At 43.8% G+C, this 21,383-nt stretch overlaps 1 protein-coding gene across 1 annotated transcript; it reads right to left on the bottom strand.

The window, feature by feature from the left end:
* Positions 1–1,522: 1,522 nt before the first annotated feature.
* On the bottom strand, positions 1,523–20,766 carry atp2a2a (ATPase sarcoplasmic/endoplasmic reticulum Ca2+ transporting 2a). Its single transcript, XM_062416662.1, has 20 exons — positions 20,273–20,766; positions 19,159–19,176; positions 18,981–19,063; positions 15,801–15,905; positions 14,669–14,807; positions 8,137–8,217; positions 7,468–7,553; positions 6,832–7,296; positions 5,324–5,412; positions 5,098–5,200; positions 4,705–4,836; positions 4,487–4,606; positions 4,151–4,369; positions 3,648–3,983; positions 3,338–3,558; positions 3,007–3,209; positions 2,831–2,916; positions 2,607–2,740; positions 2,383–2,500; positions 1,523–1,923 (listed from the first exon to the last, which is right to left on the bottom strand). The coding sequence occupies exons 1-20, from the start codon at positions 20,388–20,390 to the stop codon at positions 1,654–1,656; spliced, it is 3,126 nt and encodes a 1,041-aa protein (XP_062272646.1). The 5' UTR covers positions 20,391–20,766; the 3' UTR covers positions 1,523–1,653.
* Positions 20,767–21,383: the final 617 nt, after the last annotated feature.

The following is a 21,383-nucleotide window of genomic DNA, read 5'->3' as shown; positions in this document are numbered from 1 at the left end:
GGCAAGCAGAGAATTATGATCATTTAAAAAGAAAACGTATAAATTAAAAATGAAAAAACAGTAACTACCAAGTCTTGTGTTTAATGTCAGTGTCTCTACTAGTTGCCAAAACGTGCCACTAGCCTAATATCACAGATAACCAGCAATAGTGACACCATACCAGTCTCAAATGCACAAGGCTCCTATTTCTACTCAGCATGTACCTGGCACTTAGTGACAATGAAGGCATTTTGAAACAAACACTCCAAATACTTTAAATTATTTTCTCTTATTCTTGTACCACTAAAAGTATATATTAAAAAAATCATATTCAAAATAGGAATTGTTATCGCTGTGCGTCTTTTCATACAACAGGCTGAGAAGCTGCGACCACGTGAGAGATGGGAGCTCTGGTTGGCATGCAGGTCAAAGTGTACTCACTCTGCAGGTAAACAGGTGGGAGGCATTGGAAGAAACAACAGTTAGATTGAAAAGTAAAAAAAAAAAAAGTCAAAGCACTCACAGGCTTGGGATTATTGGAGCAGGCATGCAAAAAGGCTAAGAACACACTTTAAGTAAACTAGTGTAAAGTTATGGAGCATTTTTGACATCAACAACAACAGGAAACAAAAATCTATACAGAGATTTGAGTTTGTGTGCTATGTACAGATATTCACACTCTATTCAATGACATCTCAGCCTCACGCCGCTCCACTTTAAACTGTCCATATTGTGCTCAGTTGATAAGACTATCTTTTTTTTACATATTCAAGTACAGTATGTGCACATTTATACATTATAAAGATGACTGTAATTAATGTTGATGTAAAATTAAGACTGAAAATTGAGACAGAAAAAAAAAAAATTAAACGTAAGTATTTTCTTCAAGTAAACAAATTTAACAACAGGCTTTATAAAAAAAAAATCTCAGATCAAACTGGTAACATGTTTGTACTCTATTCTCTCTTAACACAAAGAAATAAATTGTAAATAAAAAGATTAAAAATGTGTGTGAGGGCTTTGTCTCAACTGCAAAAGAAACCGGTGCTTACCTCAACACTTCAAATGAAAATCTATGAAATGGTTGTTACGACATATGTGTGTAGTAATGGTCATATTAACAGCGTTGAGGTAGCTGTGCTCTGCCTAGTGCAGAAAATAATGAATGAACACGATGCACGGAGCTCAAAAATGACAATAGAGACTCACGCCAGGGCAAATATGTTTACGTCTCTGCCCCCCCCAGATTATTAATGGTTTACTATACGTCCTCTCCACACCCAGCATTCGTATCCCAACAACCCCTCCCGAAAAAATTACAAAATATTAATTATTATAAAATAGTGTAAATTCTCTGTACAGCTCAACACACGGCTCCGACACTGCGGGCGTCTCTAACTGTTCAAAAAAGGGGGATCAAAAGAGAGAAAAGCTCGATGGTGAACTACAACACATGATGTGGAGCAAAGTCATTAAAATATGACTAAATCCCCCAGCCCCCTCCCCCCTTCCTATCCCACCCTCCCTCCCGAAATCTGACAGTAGACAGCCTGCCAGAGCAGGTGCAAGGTGTTGACTCTAAGTTGTTTTCCGAGTAATGTAACGGTGTTAGATGTTTGTGTGTTAATGTCCACTTCACACTGGTGCACAGGGAGGGTAGTGTACTGGAGTCAGTCAGGGCCACAACATGGCAGACACGTTAGTGTCGGTGCTGTAGAGCCACAGCACCAGGGGCAGGGAGATGGCCACGAAGGGCCAGGAGATGCCCTCGGTACATGCAGACAGAGAGCAGCCTTTGCTGGCCGGCTTCTCCAGCTCTTTACCAAAGTCCAAGTAGTTCCTGGCCAAAAACTTTAGCAGCTCGTCCAGCAGGATGACTGGCAGGGAGATTTTCAGCACCATCATCCACTGGGTCGCGTCCAGAGGGGTAATCTGGAAGATGACCTGAAGAAAAGTGTGATAGTAATTAAATATTACATCTACTTTTTATTACAGGACCAGTGTATACTATATGTCAGTGTGGGTGGATCCTGTGAGAGAACTACCACTTTGTCACATTTTATCCATTGAGCTACAGTATACAGGACCAGCATCTAGCGGCCTAGTAATTAAGGGAATAGTTCGATTTATAAATGTATTCATTTTGTTGGGTGTTAGATGAGAAGATCAACACCACTCTCATGCTTGTATGCTTAATGTGACGCTGCAGGGGCTGTTCAATTTCTATTACATGTTTGTAATAAAGCCATTCAACCACTAGGGGGCAAATAGGCCACATGAGCTATATAACTCCTGAAATTCAACCTGTGATCTGCAGGAAGCTCCAGGCAACCCTGAATTTAGCTTTTGAGTGACATAGTGCCCTCCAGTGATCTGTGAATGAACTGATGGTGTTTAACTCACAGGCAGAGGTTCCACATAGAGGATGAGGAAGTGGAGGGACATGGAGAGGCAGATGGCCCCCAGTAGCCAGATGTTCTCCCAAGGAGGCATCCTCAGCAGGGACTGGTTCTCCGACAGACTTCGGACAGAGGAGGGAACACAGATGACAGGTCATTTACACAGTTTGCCCTTTATCCTCGACTGTCAATGATCCTGCTACCCTTCATCTCTGAAAGGCTACTTACCTGTTCAGAGCATTGCACATCTCGATGGTGACGAGCACAGACAGGGCCATGGTCATGGGGTAAGGCGACTCAAACACGTGGCAGTCCAGTCCGTCGAACTCTGGGTTGTCTGGGGTGCACTGGAGGAAGTGGCTCTGCAGGGAGAGGGAGGCAGGGGAGTAAGGGGAGAGGACAAAGAGCTGAGCAGAGCTGGGGGGGCCGATCTTTCAGACAGGCAGACTTACCAGCTGGTACACAGTGATCTGGGGTCCATCTTCACAGACGATAAACCACCAGGCAGCAGCTCCCACTGTGGCGGCTCCCACGTAGCCTGTGAGCAAACACACAAAAATAACATCATGATCAAACTGCTGGAAGTCAGATTAGAGACTCTTCTGATACAAGTACTACTACAACTAACATCCAATGGCCAGGTATCTGAAGAAGAGCCAGCTAGAGATGAGGGGCTCCTTAGCATTGCGGGGAGGCTTCTCCATGATGTCGAGGTCTGGGGGGTTGAATCCGAGGGCGGTGGCAGGAAGGCCGTCAGTCACCAGGTTGACCCAGAGCAGCTGGACTGGGATCAGGGCCTCGGGGAAGCCGAGAGCTGCAGTGAGGAAGATGCTATCAAGAGAAATAACTCCGGTTATCAACTGTACACACACACTGGACAAAGTCTGAACATCCAACTCTAAAAAGCCTGATGGTATCTGGGTAATGAAGTGTTCCTATCTGATCTTGTAGGGACTCACCAGACAACCTCCCCTACATTGGAGGAGATGAGGTATCTGATGAACTGCTTCATGTTGTTGTAAATAGCTCTGCCTTCTTCAACGGCGGCCACGATGGAAGAGAAGTTGTCATCGGCGAGGACCATCTCAGAGGCTGACTTGGCCACGGCAGTGCCAGAGCCCATGGCGATGCCAATCTCTGCCTTCTTCAAGGCAGGGGCATCGTTCACTCCGTCCCCAGTCTGTGGACAAACATTGTGTTAAAGGAGAGTTGTTCAAAGAAACCATGATGAAGATTAGATTATAGGTATTGGTTTTCTAGACTTCTTACCATAGCAGTGATCTCGTCAAATCCTTGCAGGAACTCAACAATCTTGGACTTGTGTGAAGGCTCGACGCGGGCGAAGCAGCGTCCGTGGGTTACGGCCTCGCCCTGGTCGTAGGGCGACAGTTCGTCAAACTCTCGTCCGGTGAAGGCCATGCGGGTGATGTCATCCTCCTCGCTCAGGATGCCAATACGGCGGCAGATAGCCACAGCTGTGCCTTTGTTGTCCCCGGTGATCATGATGACGCGGATGCCGGCCTGACGGCACAGCTTGATGGAGGCGGCCACTTCCTGTCTAGGAGGGTCCAGCATGCCGACACAGCCGACGAAAGTCAGGTCGGACTGGATACGGAAAGAAAAAGATGTGACTGAGTGTTTGATGTCTATTTGTAGAGTAAGTCTAGTTGATCCTACCTAGAAAACATAATTACTCTTCTGAGAGCATCTTTCATCTTTAAAATTTGTTAAAACATCCAAACAACTGTCCCAGAAATGAAATGAAAGCTCACCTCATACTCGGAGAATTTGGCAATGTCGGACAATACCATGTCCTCCATCTTCGGTGGGCTGTCTCGTGTAGCCAGAGCCAAGCACCTCAGGGTGTCAGAACCTGTCCCGTAATCACGGATCACAGACATGATCTTCTCTTTGATGCCTTTGCTGAGGGGAACTTTGCTGTTTCCCACTCTGACATGGGTGCATCTCTCAATAACTCCCTCTGGGGCCCCCTGTAAGGGGTTAGAGCAAATATGTCAAATATTGACAGCAGAGCAGAGGACTGACATGGCATCAAAAACAAAGCTAAGGTAAAGTCAGAAGATGAGACAATTCCAAGTTCAGTATACCTTGACGAACATTTTGCCAATGGAAGAACGAGACTTGTTGGGGGTGCAATAGACAGACATGGACTTCCGATCTCTAGAGAACTCCAGAGTGAACTCCTTCTTCATCAGCTGTTTGATCACCTGATCCGACAAAAAAGACAGTGTGAGAAAAGCTGCTGAGCGGGAGCGGTGGAAAAATGTGCAGTGTGAGCAGGAGGGAGAGAGTCGCTGTCACTCACAGAGTTGCAGGCGTTTGCTCTGTCAATCTTGGACAGGTTGTGGACGTCGGTGTCAAATACGTTCATCTTCTCCACCAGACAAGTCAGTGCGGTCTCTGTGGCCTCGCCAACCTTCTCGTACACACCCTTCACCTAAAACAATAATGTTTTCGTCTTCAGAAAAACTGAAGGTTTGCACATAGATCTTATTTCACTTCAACTCACAATTATAGAATTTATTGATTTTTATGTACCTCCAACATTTATTATTTACGTAATTTTTGCCTTTTTGGAACACTAGAACTCTTTACATTATTGCAGTGTAAAGTCCTTATGAAACGCAATGAAATACTGGCCAATATTACACTCTTTGTGAGTCTGGTGTATAAAGTGAGATGCAGGCAGGGTTCAGACCTCATTGAAGTCCAGGGAGGAGTCGTTACACAGGGCGCAGATGGTGGCCAGTTCAACCAGTCCATCATACTGGGAGGATTTCACTTGTTTTGCATCATGGTACCTGAGGAAAAGTACAAACCATCAACCTTCTACCAACGCCTCAAACTTTAATAACTCACTTAGAACTCTATCCCCCTAAAATAACAGTCAATCAGTGACACATCATAGTTTGAATGATACTCACACTTCTCCTTCAGGTGCGTAGGTAGAACCTGTGATCGTGAACTCTGACAGAGAGCAGCTGTCACCCTCGGCTTTGTTCATAATGAACATCTGGGGATTTAAAAAAAAGAGTGGACGACATGAAAACAAACAGCAAAACAGCATTTTGATCATGTCATGTTAATTAGTTGCCAATGACTTCACTGACACAGCAGGTGGCAGCAGACACCACACAAATCCCAAGTGAACCTGAGGAGTGAGAGCTGTGTTTAAACTCTAAATTGGTCTGCAGTGGTAAAGTTTTCTGTGTGTGTGTGTGTGTGTGTGTGTGTGTGTGTGTGCGCCTGTGTGTGTGTGTCATTGTGAGGGCCGGGCTGGGTGGCTCGCTGCCTAATGTCAGAAAAGGCTGTTTTGTTTCTACCCATACGTAAACACAAGAGACTGCCAGGATGCCTGAGTAAAATGAGAAGCTCTGCCCAAAAGGAAAGAAGCTGCAGTGCCAGACGGGCTCCCGCAGGAAGCTTTTATCCTCACACACACAAATACAATACATATACACACACAGCTAGTCAGGGATTGATTATATCAATACATGGTTGATGACAATCAGAATCAGAAGCCAAACACTGAATTTTGGAGCTGATTTTTTCCCTGATGACTACACCAACAGTTAGACTTATTTTAGATATAACATACTCGAAAACTAGTAAGAAGGTGACTTGACTTTATTTTAAGACAGGAGTGTAAATTCAATTAGCTCACATCTTCAAAGGCTTTTGTCTGTGTTTCCTGAAGGCTAATTTATTCTGTTTTCAGTACTTTAACACACAGCTCACTGTGAATCCCAATAAATCACTGTAACTGCAGTAACTGCACATTCACACAGCTACCTTATCATGGCCAGAGCAACATGAGGCTCGTACAATATAGACAGTGAAACAACAGTTTTGATTTTTTTTAAAGAAAGAAAAAAAAAGAAATTGTAAATGAATGCTTTGAGTCTAATTCAGTCTATGCCAAAGTTCTAAGACAGCACTGAACAGGCAACAAAAGCGGATTGAACTTTAATAAATGCTGAGATGTCTTCCTAATGTGGTGCCAAGTGGGGCTGGGGTGCCACTCACAGAGACAAAGAGAGAGAAAGAGAGAAAGAGAGAGAGAGAGAGAGTGTGTGTGAAAGGAACTACAGGCTGGCTGCTTTGCAGCTTGGTGACGCAAGGTCAGTTATGCAACAGCAGCACTGCAAGTCATCCAACAGCTCGATGTAGATTAGAGAAGCGGCAGCATGTTGCCTTCTTGTTAAATAACCTGGAAACCCAATCAACAGGAACACGCTCGCTTTGCACAAACATTGTTAACGTTTTAGCTGACAAGTGTATTGGAAGTGATTTACGCAGTCACTGACATCACCTTCTACAAACACAGCCAGCAACAAAGATGACAAAGCACTGACGACCAAACTGCTCAGCAATGCACCAAGAGAGAGAGAAAGTGTGTGTGTCTGTATGTGTGTGTGTGTTTGAGACTCACTCTGCAGACAGACATCTGATTGGTGGTTAGGGTACCCGTCTTGTCAGAGCAGATGACAGAGGTGCAGCCCAGGGTCTCCACAGAGGGCAGGCTGCGGACGATGGCGTTCTTCTTGGCCATGCGGCGGGTGCCCAGGGCCAGGCAGGTGGTGATGACGGCGGGAAGACCCTCAGGAATGGCGGCAACGGCCAGCGCCACGGCGATCTTGAAGTAGTAGACGGCCCCACGGATCCAGGAGCCTCCGTGGACGGGGTCGTTGAAGTGCCCGATGTTGATGATCCACACGGCGATGCAGATGAGGGAGATGACCTTGGAGAGCTGCTCGCCGAACTCATCCAGCTTCTGCTGCAGGGGCGTCCTCTCCTGCTCGGTGGCCGCCATCTCGTCGCGGATCTTGCCGATCTCTGTGTTGACGCCGGTGGCCACCGCCACGCCCACGGCCTTCCCCGCTGCGATGTTGGTGCCCTGAAAGCAACAAGTGATGCACATGTCAGCTCAAGTTTGTCTGATAACATCTCACACATCTTCAAATAGCAGGACCGACTTTTTCCAGGAAGTCGACAGAAACTAAACAAACAGCGATGTCAAGGGACATGAACAGGATGTTTGAGTACTCAGTGAGAGAGCTGTGCTTACAGAGAAGAGCATGTTCTTCTTGTCCTGATTGACAGCGCGGGGGTCGGGCACGGGGTCGGTATGTTTGATGACGGAGACCGACTCGCCTACAAAGACAATACATGGCATCAGATTAAATCAGTTTGAGTTTGTCTCAGCAGATGGTCTCTGGGATCATCTGCGATGCTGCTGATCATTCATGCTGCCTCACTGATATTTAAAGGGTTCATGAATGTTTCAGTTGTCATGAGACTCTTATCTCAGCAACCTCAAATGATCTTATTCACTGTCATCCAGTTAACCTTTTTCTTCACACAGGTGCAGGATTGATCTGCTCATCTTGGATAACAGTAGGCTCTTATTTTTACATAAAGACATCAATGGAGACTCTGAAATTCGTGTAAAGCTTGGCAATGAACATATTAACCATAAAAAGAAACACTACTGAGCCTTGAATAAAAGGAGATTGACTGAAAAAAATCACCAATCCTCATCACCTGAAATTAAAGATGTTGACATCTGAGTCCTTTTATAGAAGATTTAAACCTTTGTCACTTTTAATTTGTTGCTGAATAATGAGTAAAAATCGCCCATGTTATCAGAACAAATTGAAACTCTACTTGGGTTTATTCCAGGCCATCTAATTCTTTCCCCTAACATTTTTATCAGCCATCAGCAGATAAGTCTTACCGGTCAGAATGGACTGGTCCACTCTCAGGGTTGTTGATTTGATTGAACAGATGCGGATGTCAGCAGGCACCTTGTCTCCGACTGTAAGGAAACAGAGCCAAGATGAGAGAGGAAACATATTAAATATATGAACACACTAATGGAAATAGGACAACAAAGACTTAAAGAGTTTGTAAGACACAAGCATTGTAGTTTTTCACACTACATAAAGAGTTCTCCACTACACACTACTAGTCCACCCATACACTCCTGCTACAGTACAGTGCTGCTGTATGTGAGTGTCCAAGCTAAATGAAGATTTAAGCGATGAGATCTTGTCTGTTTTCGTCAGGCAGTAACTCAGTGTTAGTGTAAACTAAAGCCATGAAGCACAGCTCATTACAGAGCTCTGCTGCCATCGCTGTAGGGAAAGAGAAGGAGAGCCAAAGAAAGAGGATGAAATGAAGGACTCGCGAGCCATAAAAGGCCCGTCTCTGAGGAAAAAGGCCAATTTGGGTACATCAGATTTGCGGTGACCCAATTCAGCTTTCCTAATGGTACATAAAGGCGATAGAAACTAGAGAAATGGTTCAGGCTATGGCACAGTTCTGTTGGGCGTAGTCTGCATATAGGCCTACTTAGTTAGACATGCAAATTGTGTCACGTTGATTCAAGACTGCGACCAAGAATATAGTGTAGGTACGACTCGGAGAACCAGAGAACGTTGTTAAATATCTAAGAATCTAGCAGGTTGTAACGTGTAGATATGGAGATGAAGTCAAAGCGAAAATACTCAAAACAAGCAAAGATTTGGTCAAATGTACCAGTGACCCATTGTACCAGATTCCCATTTGAGGGGAACAAAACCCCCTGTGCCCTTGAGAGAAGGGAGGGGGGCCAATGATGCATGTAGCTCAATATGTTTCTCCATTGCTCTGAACAGGTTTAAATGTGGCAGCTGTTAACACATCATTGCCACCTTCACAGATACAGGAATAGACAAAGACAAAACTGAGTGGCGGCAAGTCATCATGACTCCGCCTCATCTTGGTAAGTCATTAACAAGCAGGCGTCTACATTTGTACACTTTTCTAACTTGTTAGTATGAATGTGACGTTTAAACACTCTTGGGGTTCGCGACCTCTCGCTACCGAGTCACGGTCCTGTGAGAAGCTGGATGATTGTCAGCGTATTAGATGTCCTGACAGCGGTGCCAGGGATTCTGATCTGTCAGCAGTCGTTGGCCAATCAAGACAGGCAGTGACAGCTTTTCTGAGAAGCGACTAGCGTCAAAGCTCAGTCACATCTTTAAACCATCCGAACCTGGAAAAACAGGCGCAATGGAAGAGTCGCTTCTGGGAAGGTCACACAACCTGAATCACAAATGGGTCGAGTCACTATCAATTTAAAACACAAACTGAGACCGTAGTTCACTTGCTGATTGGATAAATGTATGATCTTACTACACATGTAGGGATGTTTTTAAAAGGATTACTTTTAGCTACACTACAGGAACTTAATGTGAAGTGGTTGCTTTAGAGGCCAAAAGCTTTATAATGACATCCTCGATGACTGTGTAGCACTTCCTGTTATTACTATTAAAGAACTGCTGACAACTTCTAAGAGCCAAGAAACATGGTGCTCTAACAATGGTGCCTGCTGATGTGCTTGGACAAAGAAAGCAGCTGTTGAGTGTTATGACTCTGTGACTTAGTGAAACACTGGAAATGTCCCCGAGGCTGTGTTATACACCGCAGGCCCGCTCTGATGAAGTGTGTGTATATCATCTGTCCCTTTGTGTCAACATCCTACTTGGTCGCGGTCCAAGCGTATCCTCGGGCACAGCCACTTTTTTTTCACTCCTGCTCTTGCCAACAGCTCATAGAGTCCGCACATTTTTTACAGTGACAGAAGCTCAGACCCCGGTGAGATATTGCACCCAACATGACCCCCCAGAGGTGCCTTTCAACGGCGCGCTGGGCGAGGCGACTGAGCCGAGGCTGCCAGCTTTTGACTGGCAAACGCCCCTGCCGTATGTTGGGGAGGGGAGGGGGGTAGAGCCCGGTTCGACGAGCCAGGCTACCTCAGGAGGGTGGAGGGTGGGGAGGGGGCTGGCCAGGAGGCTCCATGTGCTGATGGCAGCAGAACAAAAGGCTTACATATCAGGCTGCTGTCACGTTGAGAGGGTCGTTTTAGAAGCGTCGACGAGGTGAAGGATCCTGCAGATTTCTAACTCGGCTCCTACTGATTCTCTCGACAGCTACATTCATGCAAATACTTTGTCATGTCAAGATGGAAATACACTCAACAGCAGCGTGGAACATGAAAAACACTGACTTCTCCTTCTAATCCTCTGCTTAATTTAGCTTTATTCCTCCTAACTATTAGGAGTCACGTGCAATAGTGAAAATGTGTTACCCTGACTCAGCAAAAACGATATGGAAATAAAAACTGCTAATCTTGGTTCTGCAATTCAAATGTGGCTTTTTCACAAGTGCTTCCTCATCCTTTCTTAACTGTATTACTAAGTAAGACATTCAGTGAGACATGTTCATAAATATCACTATTTTGACAGCAAACACAGGCAGAAAAAAGTGCTGTTTAGTGAAGCAGTTGGCTGCTGGAGGATATTTACATCAAGGTGGGACATTAACTTTTTAAAATGTGCACAATCTACCAGCCACTGTTATATTTTAACAGCATTTGACTGGTGCTCATTTCCCCTTCTGATTTACATATTTACATACATACTATTTACAGACTGCTGACTGGTTTGTCAACTTCCCTCTCTTCTCTCTGTTGTGTTATGTCACAGATGGAAACTCGTGGCCGCTGACTTTTTAAGTTGATCCTCACCTACGACCTCCGTTATGTAAGTGCTTGTTGTATCTTTACAACAGCCTCCCAGAGATCTGTGGTTTGCCCTTCGTCTGTTATGAATGCGAAGCAGCAGCATCACACAGTTTCTGTTCCCATAGCAGCAAAACTTGTCCCGGGACTTGGGAGCACGAACGCTCTTATCAAAATAAACTGGGAACTCAGCAGAGCGTGGTAAAAAAAAAAATGACATGTAGATTAAGCCAGATGTAATTAAATGTGACTCCCAAAAACAACAGTAACAGTTTACACTAGTTTGTACTTCACAGCCCACACATAAAGGTTCATGCTGCAGACGAATTAAGGCTGCGAGGAGGTGAACTTTGGACTTTCTGGTGTTGAAGTTACAGAGAAAAACATCTTGTGAAAGTAGAAAAGCATTATAGAGGAAAACATTAGCAAACTGAATGTAATGTAACGTTAAATATGGCACAACACCTAACATCTAACTTGTTAACGCAAGTAACATTAACCCGTATGTCTCCTCATGTCTTCATGTCAGAGCCTCATTAAAGTCTGACTTCTCACTATCACATCTATATGCTGACAGCATAGCATGGATTCCCAGCAGTCATTGCTGTATGACTTAGGCACAACAATGCGAGTGTGGCGGGCTGAATAGTCTGTATGAAACTGGAAGCCTTGTTCAGTAATGGAGGATTACTGCTGTCATAGATGGTACTTGAGAGTCATTTAACAGCAGATATTGTCTGTTGGTTTGCAGTCATGTTTGCAACTTCACTGATCAGTAGCTTCAACCTGCACTGTGTGGTAGGATGTAAACCTCTGTGCTTGTGTGCAGCACATCACTACACAGTATAAAGTTTCCTCCCGGGTCGGCAAGATGAGACCGTTTCTCTCGGTCTTGCTGACAAGCCGGAACCAAATGCCAAAAGATAGTCCCTCAGTGACAACGGATGCTTGCCAGACCGCATTAAATGCCACGTACTATCCGTGGTGTCTGGAATCTTAGTGGAGGGTGCGGGCGCTGTTGGGCAGGGCCGCTGTGCATTGAGCATGGTGGGGCAGGACGGTTATCCTGCTTCCCTATAAGGTCAACTCTGTGCAACACAAAAGGAGCAGAGATCCTCCTCCCCCTATACTAACCCCAACCTCCCCTCATACAGGACCCCCCCACCTCCCCTCGAGTCACTACCAGACTCCACAACTTCACAGGCAGCAGAGAACAAACCCTGTGAGCTCTCGCTGCTCTGAGAAAAAGGCCGACATCCAAATCTGCTGCAGGCCCTCCACAGTCCACACCGAGCTGCAAACTGGCAACATACAGTACACATACAGTACAGTGTGTGCTGTGCTGTGTTTTCAAATCCACTGGCTTACAGCTACAGCAGCTACTGAACTCCACAGGTTATCAGTTAGTGTCTGTATTATTATGGTGGTTTATTAAGAGGACTAAGTTAATCCTTTAATCAGCATTAATTGGCTGTTGGCACTCGCACACCCCAATTAAAAGCGGAAAATCCACAAAAACCTGCTTAAATGTCGCTGAATGTACGTATTGGATCTTTTTGGAAGCGAGGCAAATTTGCTGATCTGTATGCCGGTGAGGTTTTTGGACATGTCAGGAGTTGGTTTTGGTGTAATCAACAAGAGAGCTGCAGACTGGACTGGGAAAGACTTGAAAAACTACCAAAATAAAAAGAACCAAGCCTCAGAGAAATGTAGATAGATGAGGGCAAAAAACAATTAATCCACACTTTAATTTTGGAGTTTAAAAATAAATGTAAAGCCGATGAGGAGGTGAGGGAGCGAGTAGGAGGCGGCAGCGCTCAAAACCAGCTCAAAACCCACAGCGGCTCAGATTGGCTGAGGGCTATTCTTCTCACGGCTGAGGCGGCCACAGAGGACTCGTCTCTCCGCGTCCTCTACCTCGACTACAGCTCGGAGAGACGGCCGCAGCATCTGCGTCATCGCACTCATCCTCCTCCGTGTGGCAGGGGTCACTTTGGTGCTTGAGGAAAATATTATTCATTGAAAGAAAAAAAAAAGGAGAGGAGAGGTTTGGGGGGTGGTGGTGGTGGTGGTGGGGGGGGGGGGGGGGGGGGGGGGTCTGACAGGGAGCATTGTGGAGGATATTCAGAGGATTTTGGGAAGTCGGTTGAAGCTGATGAGTTTTTTTTTTCTCCCTGACTGCAGGATGAAACATCCGCTTTTTAACTGCCTGCTGGGGGGGCTCGTTTTTTCCCCCTTTTTTTTTGGAAGTAAGCCTCGAGCTGCTGACAGCAAAGCCTCCAGTCTTTTTGATCAAGAGTTTTGAAAATAAACCAGAGGAGCAGTATAATATGCAAGATGAGAAAGTGTCTGCTAGTTTCTCTTTTAACCTGAGCCAAATAATTCTACGTTCTCCTCCCGTCTTCTCCTGTAACATATAATCAAAAATGTCATGATTAAGCATCTAAAAACAAATCGTACTGTATGATGCTATAAAAGGGGATATTATGAATCCCCCACCCCCCCCAATACATTCCTGCTCCGTTCGCCCTTGTCAAGGTCATTCAGGCGTCCTGCTGAACGCTGTCCCACGTCACCCACTGTAACATGCCCCCCCCCCCCCCCCCCCCCCCCCCAGAGCTGGGATGGGAGGGGCACGCGTGGAGTGGGACCAGACACCTGTCATCTTCACGACTGTCACTGCCTGCTATAAATACAGCATTCCTTAATCTAAGCAGACTACTAAGACTAAAAATAAAACCTACCACTATGCACAGAGAAGGGGGAAAAAAAACTATGCATCACTTCAATGGCTTGGGGTTAAACGACATATCAAGATAACAGTAGTGTTTCGAGATCTCCGGCATACCTCAACATATCAGTGTGCTCTCTGCGAAACTGTACGAGGGTGTGTGTGTGTGTGGGGGGGGGGGGGGGGGGGACAGCAAAACAGAAAAATCAAAGCTTTACATCCTCGGGTTTCAGCTGCTGAAATATGCTGACTGGACCTCAGCAGCATGAATCATTGCAGCGCTCGGTTCACATGCTGCACAGGAGGAAAGCTGTTGACTTGTGAGTACACAGCGAGTGGCTGTATGTTATTTGAGCGAGCCTGAACTTGTGTGTGTGTGTGTGTGTGTGTGTGTGTTTGGCCTCACACACATATTCTGAGAAAAAAAAAAAAAAGGGCCTTAATACTATTTGCACCCAGCCCTTTGAGACAAGGGGTTAATAAGAACATCTCAAAATACATCATTCTTACAGGGTGAGTCACCTCTGCAGTGGCACTTAGGGATGTAGACTCCAATGTTCTGTCCAAAGTAGGATTCACCTGAGGCAGAGCTGCACTCACACATCCAACGACATAAAAATGTTTTTTTTTTTAAAAACACTCACCACTTCTCTGATGGCTAAAAAAAAAAGCACATATGGAAAAATATGCTCTTTCACAGACAAACAATACATTTTCTGATAGCAGCCGCGGCGGCGTTAAATTGCTCATTTCTGCCGGTTTTCAAGGTTGGCTCCTATTTAATGGTTGTTTGATATTCAGATGCTCCCTTGTGCCCAAGCCAAATCTGTAAGCAACATCTAAAACTTTCACATTTGGACTTTTTGGCTCTAAGCTAAGCAACAGAGCACCCTCAGCCTCAGAATAAAGTTCAAGCAATACAAATGAGCAGCCCTGCACATTTTAAAATGACGCGCAAGGTCGAGGACATACCGGCAACTTCCACAATGTCTCCAGGCACAATGTCTCTGGCCTTGATCCTCTGCACCGTCTTCCTGTCCTGCCGGTACACTTTCCCCATCTCGGGCTCGTACTCTTTAAGCGCCTCGATGGCATCCTCAGCATTACGTTCCTATTGAGGAGAAAATGAGTTTACATTTCAGATTTGCACTGGGATGACCTCATAATAATCACAAACAGTAAACCATGTATCCTCCTAACTCTGCTGGGCTATTCTGAGCGGGATGTTTATCCTATGAGGCTTCTACTGGGGACATTTAGGTGAAAATATGATAATATAAATCACATCATTCTCTCTCTCTCTCTCTCTCTCCTCAAGACTCCCCAATTTAATCCTTCAGCAGAATCTTCATCCTTCATCAGCGAGAGAAAAAACCACATCAGTCAGAGCACACTGCCCACACATTTTCAAAAACACATCAAAAATAATATCACAGGGGGAGGAAAAAAAAAAACACTTGAAGATGAGACTCATGTGAAAGTGACGAAGGCTGCCGATGACAACTGACAGACTGCGCCTCTTCAAAAAAATAAGATGCCAAAAAAAGGGATGAGATGCAAAAAATAACTTTGAACATAAGAGTACAAAATAAAGTTGGTCCACAGTGCAAATTAAATTTATTACCTCAATAAAATAAGATTGGTTGATAAGCACACTGAGCTGGCTTTAGCTGCTGTTTAAGCTTTTTAAGAGAGGTTTTATTCGAACATTTTGGATGCTGTAGTTCGTGCTAATGCTACATGGTGTTGGATTTAGCTCGATGTCCTAATATCAGTATCTCTGTCCTTTTTTGATACACACCTATTTGATTTTCATAGCATTTAAACATACATTTCACTTGTTTAAATGCTGCATCTATTTATACTGGTGAAATCAGCCAATTGGTTTAAATCTGTATTGAAAAGCTCATAACATTAGAAAGAAAATAGATCATTCTGCTACTTCACAAATATGTGATTTACTTTGACAAAAAAAAAGCATTTAATCTGTAGAAGAAAAGCTTCCATAAATAACCCAATGCTTTCCAGTGCTATTCCCTAAATACAGAGGAAATAAGGAGAGGTTTAAATACTTTAGACTTATCGGGAAGTGAACGTTTCTCACCTGCCACACACCGACGATGGCGTTGGCTATAAGAATGAGTAAAATTACAAAAGGCTCCACGAAGGCTGTGATAGTTTCTTCTCCTTCCTCGAACCAGGCCAGGACCTGAAAACACAGCACAGGAAACAGAAACATGAGTCAGCATCAGCTTAATAAAATCTGAAGAGGGGAAATCAAATAGAAAAAGTTTCTCATGACATATAAATACTGAAAGAAATAGATGATGCGTTTATAATAACTGGGCTGTTTTTTTTAATCTTTTAAAAAGGAAGAGCTTTTTTTGTGACAGCAGTGTTTCATTAATAATCATTTTGAGGGTTCAGATGTTTGTCAGCCACCAGAAGCTTAACATCAAAGGCAGTTATTGTGAACAGCAGAAGATCATCCCACACAGTTCTTACATTAAACTTCATGCACGGTGGAACATATGAATAGGATCAACCTAAACACTTTATATCATACTTGAATGCACAGCTTCCTGTCTTTAAGTTAAGATTTAGATAACAATTGACCATTTATTCTCTCCACTGTGTCCGACTGTTACTCTTCTCCTGTGGATATTTGTATTTATTGATTTTCTAACTTCCAACGCAGCACAGCATGTTTGAACGGTGCAGGAACAAGAACAAGAAGCTCCCTGATAAAGAATTTTCGGTGCAGTCATACAAAACATGTCGCCAGGAAGTCAGATGAACACAGTCAGACCTCTCTATGAAGTGGAACTACTTAAACCTTTTAGAAACACTGACGCCCATCATCACAACACCGAACCGCTGGCCTCCACGCTGCCGCACAGATTATAATAGAAGCGTCTCCACTGCCAGGAAAAAAATGACATTACCCTGACCTGCAGTCTCATTTGGTTTGTTGTTCCTGCGAAAATTGGCCTAAAATTACCCTGAATGTCACAAGCAATTAGTTACTGTCCCATAATGCAATAAAGTCATCAACCTCAATAAGACCTAAGTGCCCTGCTGTGTTAGATGCCAAACACATTTTAAAACGGCAAGGCGTAACTTAATAGCTTTTTTTTTTTTAACAGGGGCACGGTGCTTAATGGTGCCCTAATGTGTGTCATAATGCAAGTCACATAAAATGATGTACTCACACACATCAAGCTAAACTAAAGATCATTTTCATTACTGATTAACCTTGCAGAAAATAGTCCCAGAGTCCAGTGTGATGTATTTAATGCCTTATTTTGTCTGACTAGCAGTCCAAAAGCTAAAGAGACACAGAAAAGCAGCAAGTCCTCACATTACAGAAGCAAGATGGACATTTCTGCTTGATGAGGACCTATATCATAAATCAATCAAACAGTCAGCAACTGCTTTTGATTAACAACTAATCGATTTGGATTCGTTTCAACCTGAATATATATGTCAATAGCACTTTAATGCATTTTAAAGCAGGTGCAGACTCTGCAAACAGAATCATGCAAAAACAACTAATGAAAACTTAAAACTACTTTGCTGGTACGCTAATATATTTAATTCTCTGACTTTGATTTGCTTCCAAACAGAGTTCATATTAAAGTAAGAGAGTGATTACATTCATATTGAGGTGGGTGTGTGTCTGATGTGAGCCCTCCCACTAAAGGGTGAGGGCCCAAATTTGGTCTTGAGTGGTGCTCTGTTCCCCTGTCAGACAGCAGCCGCTGACACCTCTGTATCACCTGACTGAGCACTGCACACTACATACCAGCTCACACACACACACACACACACACACACACACACACACACACACACACACACACACACACACACACACACACACACACACACACACACACACACACACACACACACACACACACACACACACACACACACACACACACACACACACACACACAGGTCCGGAAGAATGTTCTTTAGTAATCTTCTGTAGTGTGCAGTAGTTTCAAAGAGTGGGGGAAAAAGATGAATGTGAATATGTTTAAATCCAGGTAGAAAACGTTTCTCTTTTCATGTGCTTATGATTGAGCTCTTTTAAAGCACTTTAAATCTTAATCTTTCATTTTGATGCAAATCATTATTTTATGCTCTATTTTAGTCTAGCCTTTTATTTTCTTTCTCTCTTTTAATTTTTCTGTACTTTGTCTTATTTTTTTTATTATACTTGGTTTCTTTTTTATTTTTATGTTTTAATGTTACTGTTACTTTAATTTTTTACTGTTTTTTCCCTTTTTATTAGAATTGGGGGTTTTCATATCATCTGATATGTTGATTTTATGTAAAGCACATTGAGTTGCCCCTGTGTATGAAATGTGCCATATAAATAAAGCTGCCTTGCCTACAAATTGACTGTGCATCATCTAAAGTCTTTGATTAACTCAATTCCAAGTTTGTTTTATCACAGAAAAAAACTTAAACTTGCTTATTCAGCAGTCACATTTTCATGAAACTGTGCTTTTTGCTTCAAATTTGGTGAAACAAATATAAAAGTGCTTTTACACGCTATGCAGCACCATCTTCAATATCAGTAATGCAATGTAGAGCTCTTCACTTATCTCTTGAATGGACTCGCACACATACTGATGCTGCTGTTACACAACAGCAGCCCCACTATCAAACATATATCTGTCCAGCAGTAAAAGTCAGGGGGCCCGAGCAGGACCGGGGTAAGTCATTACACTGCAGCCATGCCTGTCCACTCAAATGACTTACTTGGCACATGGTGACAGCAACTCAATGCTGCTGCCTCTGCTGTTGTCACCATTCTTCAGATGGGTCACAAGCCTTCTCAGCTGTTTAGCTCGCTAATACGCGAGTGTAACCCCAGCCGGGTTACCCAAACTGAAGACGTTCACACTTCAGCACTACATAAACTGCCCCCCCCCTGCCATTCATCACACGGGGCTTAATAATAATCCTATCTACAGTCATGGCTACACACATAAACATTGTTTCAGTCAAGAGGTGGAAAGAGGAAGCTGTTTATAGGATGCAGTTCCCTTAATGTTTGGGATTATTTGTACATCGTCTGTTTTATTTATTGGATAGAAAAAGCGAAAGAAGGGTGACAGTAAAACACATTGGCAGGTCAAGGGCTGGGTTGAATTTATAATGTGAAAAGCACAGGAGTTGCCCCCCAAAAATGGTCAATTCAGCTCAGAATGAGATAACAGGAATACCACGAGGATGCATGCAACATAAAATGTAGCGATATACTTACAAAAGAAATACATGCGGCCAGCAGAAGAATTCGCACGAGTAAATCTTCAAACTGTTCAATGACAAGCTCCCATAAAGATTTCCCTGCAAAGAGGAAAGAGTTAGTTAAAAACAGACAATTCATCACGGAGAAATGTTATCTTTAAATGACAGTAACAGTGAGTGACGGCCGTGATTACCTTCTTCTGCCGGTAACTCTGTGTGTGTGTGTTTGTAGAGCGGAGAGTCATTCCAGAGATGATCCAGGAAACAGAAAAAAAAGAGGAGGGGGAAAAAAGGAAGGTTAGTGATGTTTAAATAAATCTAAGATTTTAAGCCAGACTTAGACATGCTTCCTGATTCTTGATACAGGAACTGACTCTTAGAAAACAAGAGGGGCTCGGTATGTACTGAGAGCAGAGATCTGAGACTAACACAAGCTGGTGTTGAAACCACCAGAATATCCTGAGTTTCACTTCAGGTTTCGCAAAGTGATGGTGATGTAGTCACACACAATGTACAAGTGGTGAGGGTCTGTACTGTACATTTAGTGATGGAATAAAAGTGAATACAGTTGTTTCACCACTGAAACTCAAGACAAGTAAGACGAGGACTAATTGAATGCTTTTTTATCCTAAAGCCTACACTTCTTGAAGCTTCATAACATAACAACAATAATAATAATAATAATAAATAGGGATTCTACAATCAACGCAAAGGTCAGTCAGAGGGTTTAAAGGGGGAAGGGAGTACACCCTTCATGACCTCCCAGGTGATATTAATATAAAACAGCTGTTTAAGCCCAGGACAGGAGAGATTAACTCTGACAGACTCTCCAGTGATCCCGTGGCCACTGTTCAGTGTCAAACACCTGCCACCTCTCTAGACAACATGTGGCCTGATGAGTTGCAGTTTCACTTTGAAGAACATGCTGCAAGGTTACAGTGTTTTATAGTGACACAGTGTCACCATATTTCACAACCTCTGTGAAACAATGCTAGCAAGGGGGGGGGGGGGGGGGGGGAGAGACATGTTTAACACTGTTATCACAGCCAGCAGTGTTACCATTAAACAATACCCAGCTGGAGTACATGCCAGACCGCCTCACTGTTTAACAATGCTACAATAAATGAGTTATGATTCATTTGTTAGTGTGTAAGAGGTGGAAACCCTGGAGGTCTCCGGTGATGACGTCAGCTAAAGGACTTTATGGAGCCGGCTGGCTGATGATGATGTTGATAACAGAGCTGTCTATGTTACAATGACATGACATTTTTTTTTTTGAACGGTGTCTCATTCACAGTAGTGTCGTACCGTTTAGGCCCCATTTCTCCTTCTGTCGTTTCACCTGGTCCAGAGAAAGTCCGGTGCTCTCATTGACGCAGAAACAACTGTAAACTTCTTCCACACTCTTCGTGTGAGCGTTCTCCATGGCGGACAGACGGCTCTTTCCCACACAGCTTTAACCCCTCCAAAAAAAAAAAACCCTGCCGTAAGCTACCGTGTGACTAAAAAAAAAACAGTCAATACTTTAAGAGGAATAAATACTTTGCCAACTGAGAGCTGTGCATTCACACTCCGGTGGCTATCGACAGCTACAAACGGCGGACTAACGTGTCCTCTTGCTGCTTGGGGGAGATTTTTTTCTTCAGGCGAGAAATTAATTTTTCTTCAGTCTGAGAGCGTCCGCGTATCTCCGAAAAAAATGGTGGAAAAGTGTCTGCGGCAGTGTCCCGTGTTGAAGACTGCATTCACCCAGTCTAGTCCAGTCTGTGCTACCGTACCGTACCGTACCGTGCCGTGCCTCACCGTGGCGCAGCTCTCTGTGGCTTCACACCGCGTTGACAGTCTGGTTTTATCAAAGCGCCTCACTGCTGCCCCTCTTCCCCGCACTTCATGTGGACTCACGCCATTGGATGAACGGAGAGAGCTACGTTCAAAACTAGGAGTCGCCAAAAAAAAAACACAGGAAGTAACGAGGAAGTAACGCCATGGATGACAGGATCGGACATCCCGGCTAAACACTGTTCTTTAAGTAGTCTAAACCACAGTAATCAAGTCAATTAGTATTCATGGTAGTGTTTTCAGTGTCTGTTTCAGCATGGTGGGCTTGTGATACTGCAAATATAAGACTGTACATTATATTAGTTAAGGAAACATTTTTTAACTCTAAAATGCACATATGATAATGTACCTACCCCTTTCTTTCTATTTCTAATGAATAATTATTGGTTTTGATTATTTTATTTAGCTTCTGTCGGCACCCGTAGTTCCACAGATAGCCCAAAAATAAGACAACGTCACATTTTTACATTTTATTTTTTGTCATGTATGTGCTTCAAACAGTGCAGTAAAGTTTAAACCTGCTTGTGTAGATTAACATATTACTTTTCGACTTTTGGATTTCGAGCAGAGACTACAGTCA

This window comes from Scomber scombrus, chromosome 4 (genome assembly GCF_963691925.1).
Source record: "Scomber scombrus chromosome 4, fScoSco1.1, whole genome shotgun sequence".
Taxonomy (NCBI): Eukaryota; Metazoa; Chordata; class Actinopteri; order Scombriformes; family Scombridae; genus Scomber; species Scomber scombrus.
This window is presented reverse-complemented; position numbering and strand designations above follow the sequence as displayed.

Coding starts and splice junctions, on each gene's coding strand:
- atp2a2a (XM_062416662.1), bottom strand. CDS start 20,390: ATGGAGAACGCTCACACGAAGAGTGTGGAAGAAGTTTACAGTTGTTTC. Junction 5,413..6,831: donor ATCAGATGTCTGTCTGCAGA/GTGAGTCTCAAA, acceptor TTAAATCCCCAG/ATGTTCATTATGAACAAAGC. Junction 4,370..4,486: donor TTGGCAAAATGTTCGTCAAG/GTATACTGAACT, acceptor AACCCCTTACAG/GGGGCCCCAGAGGGAGTTAT.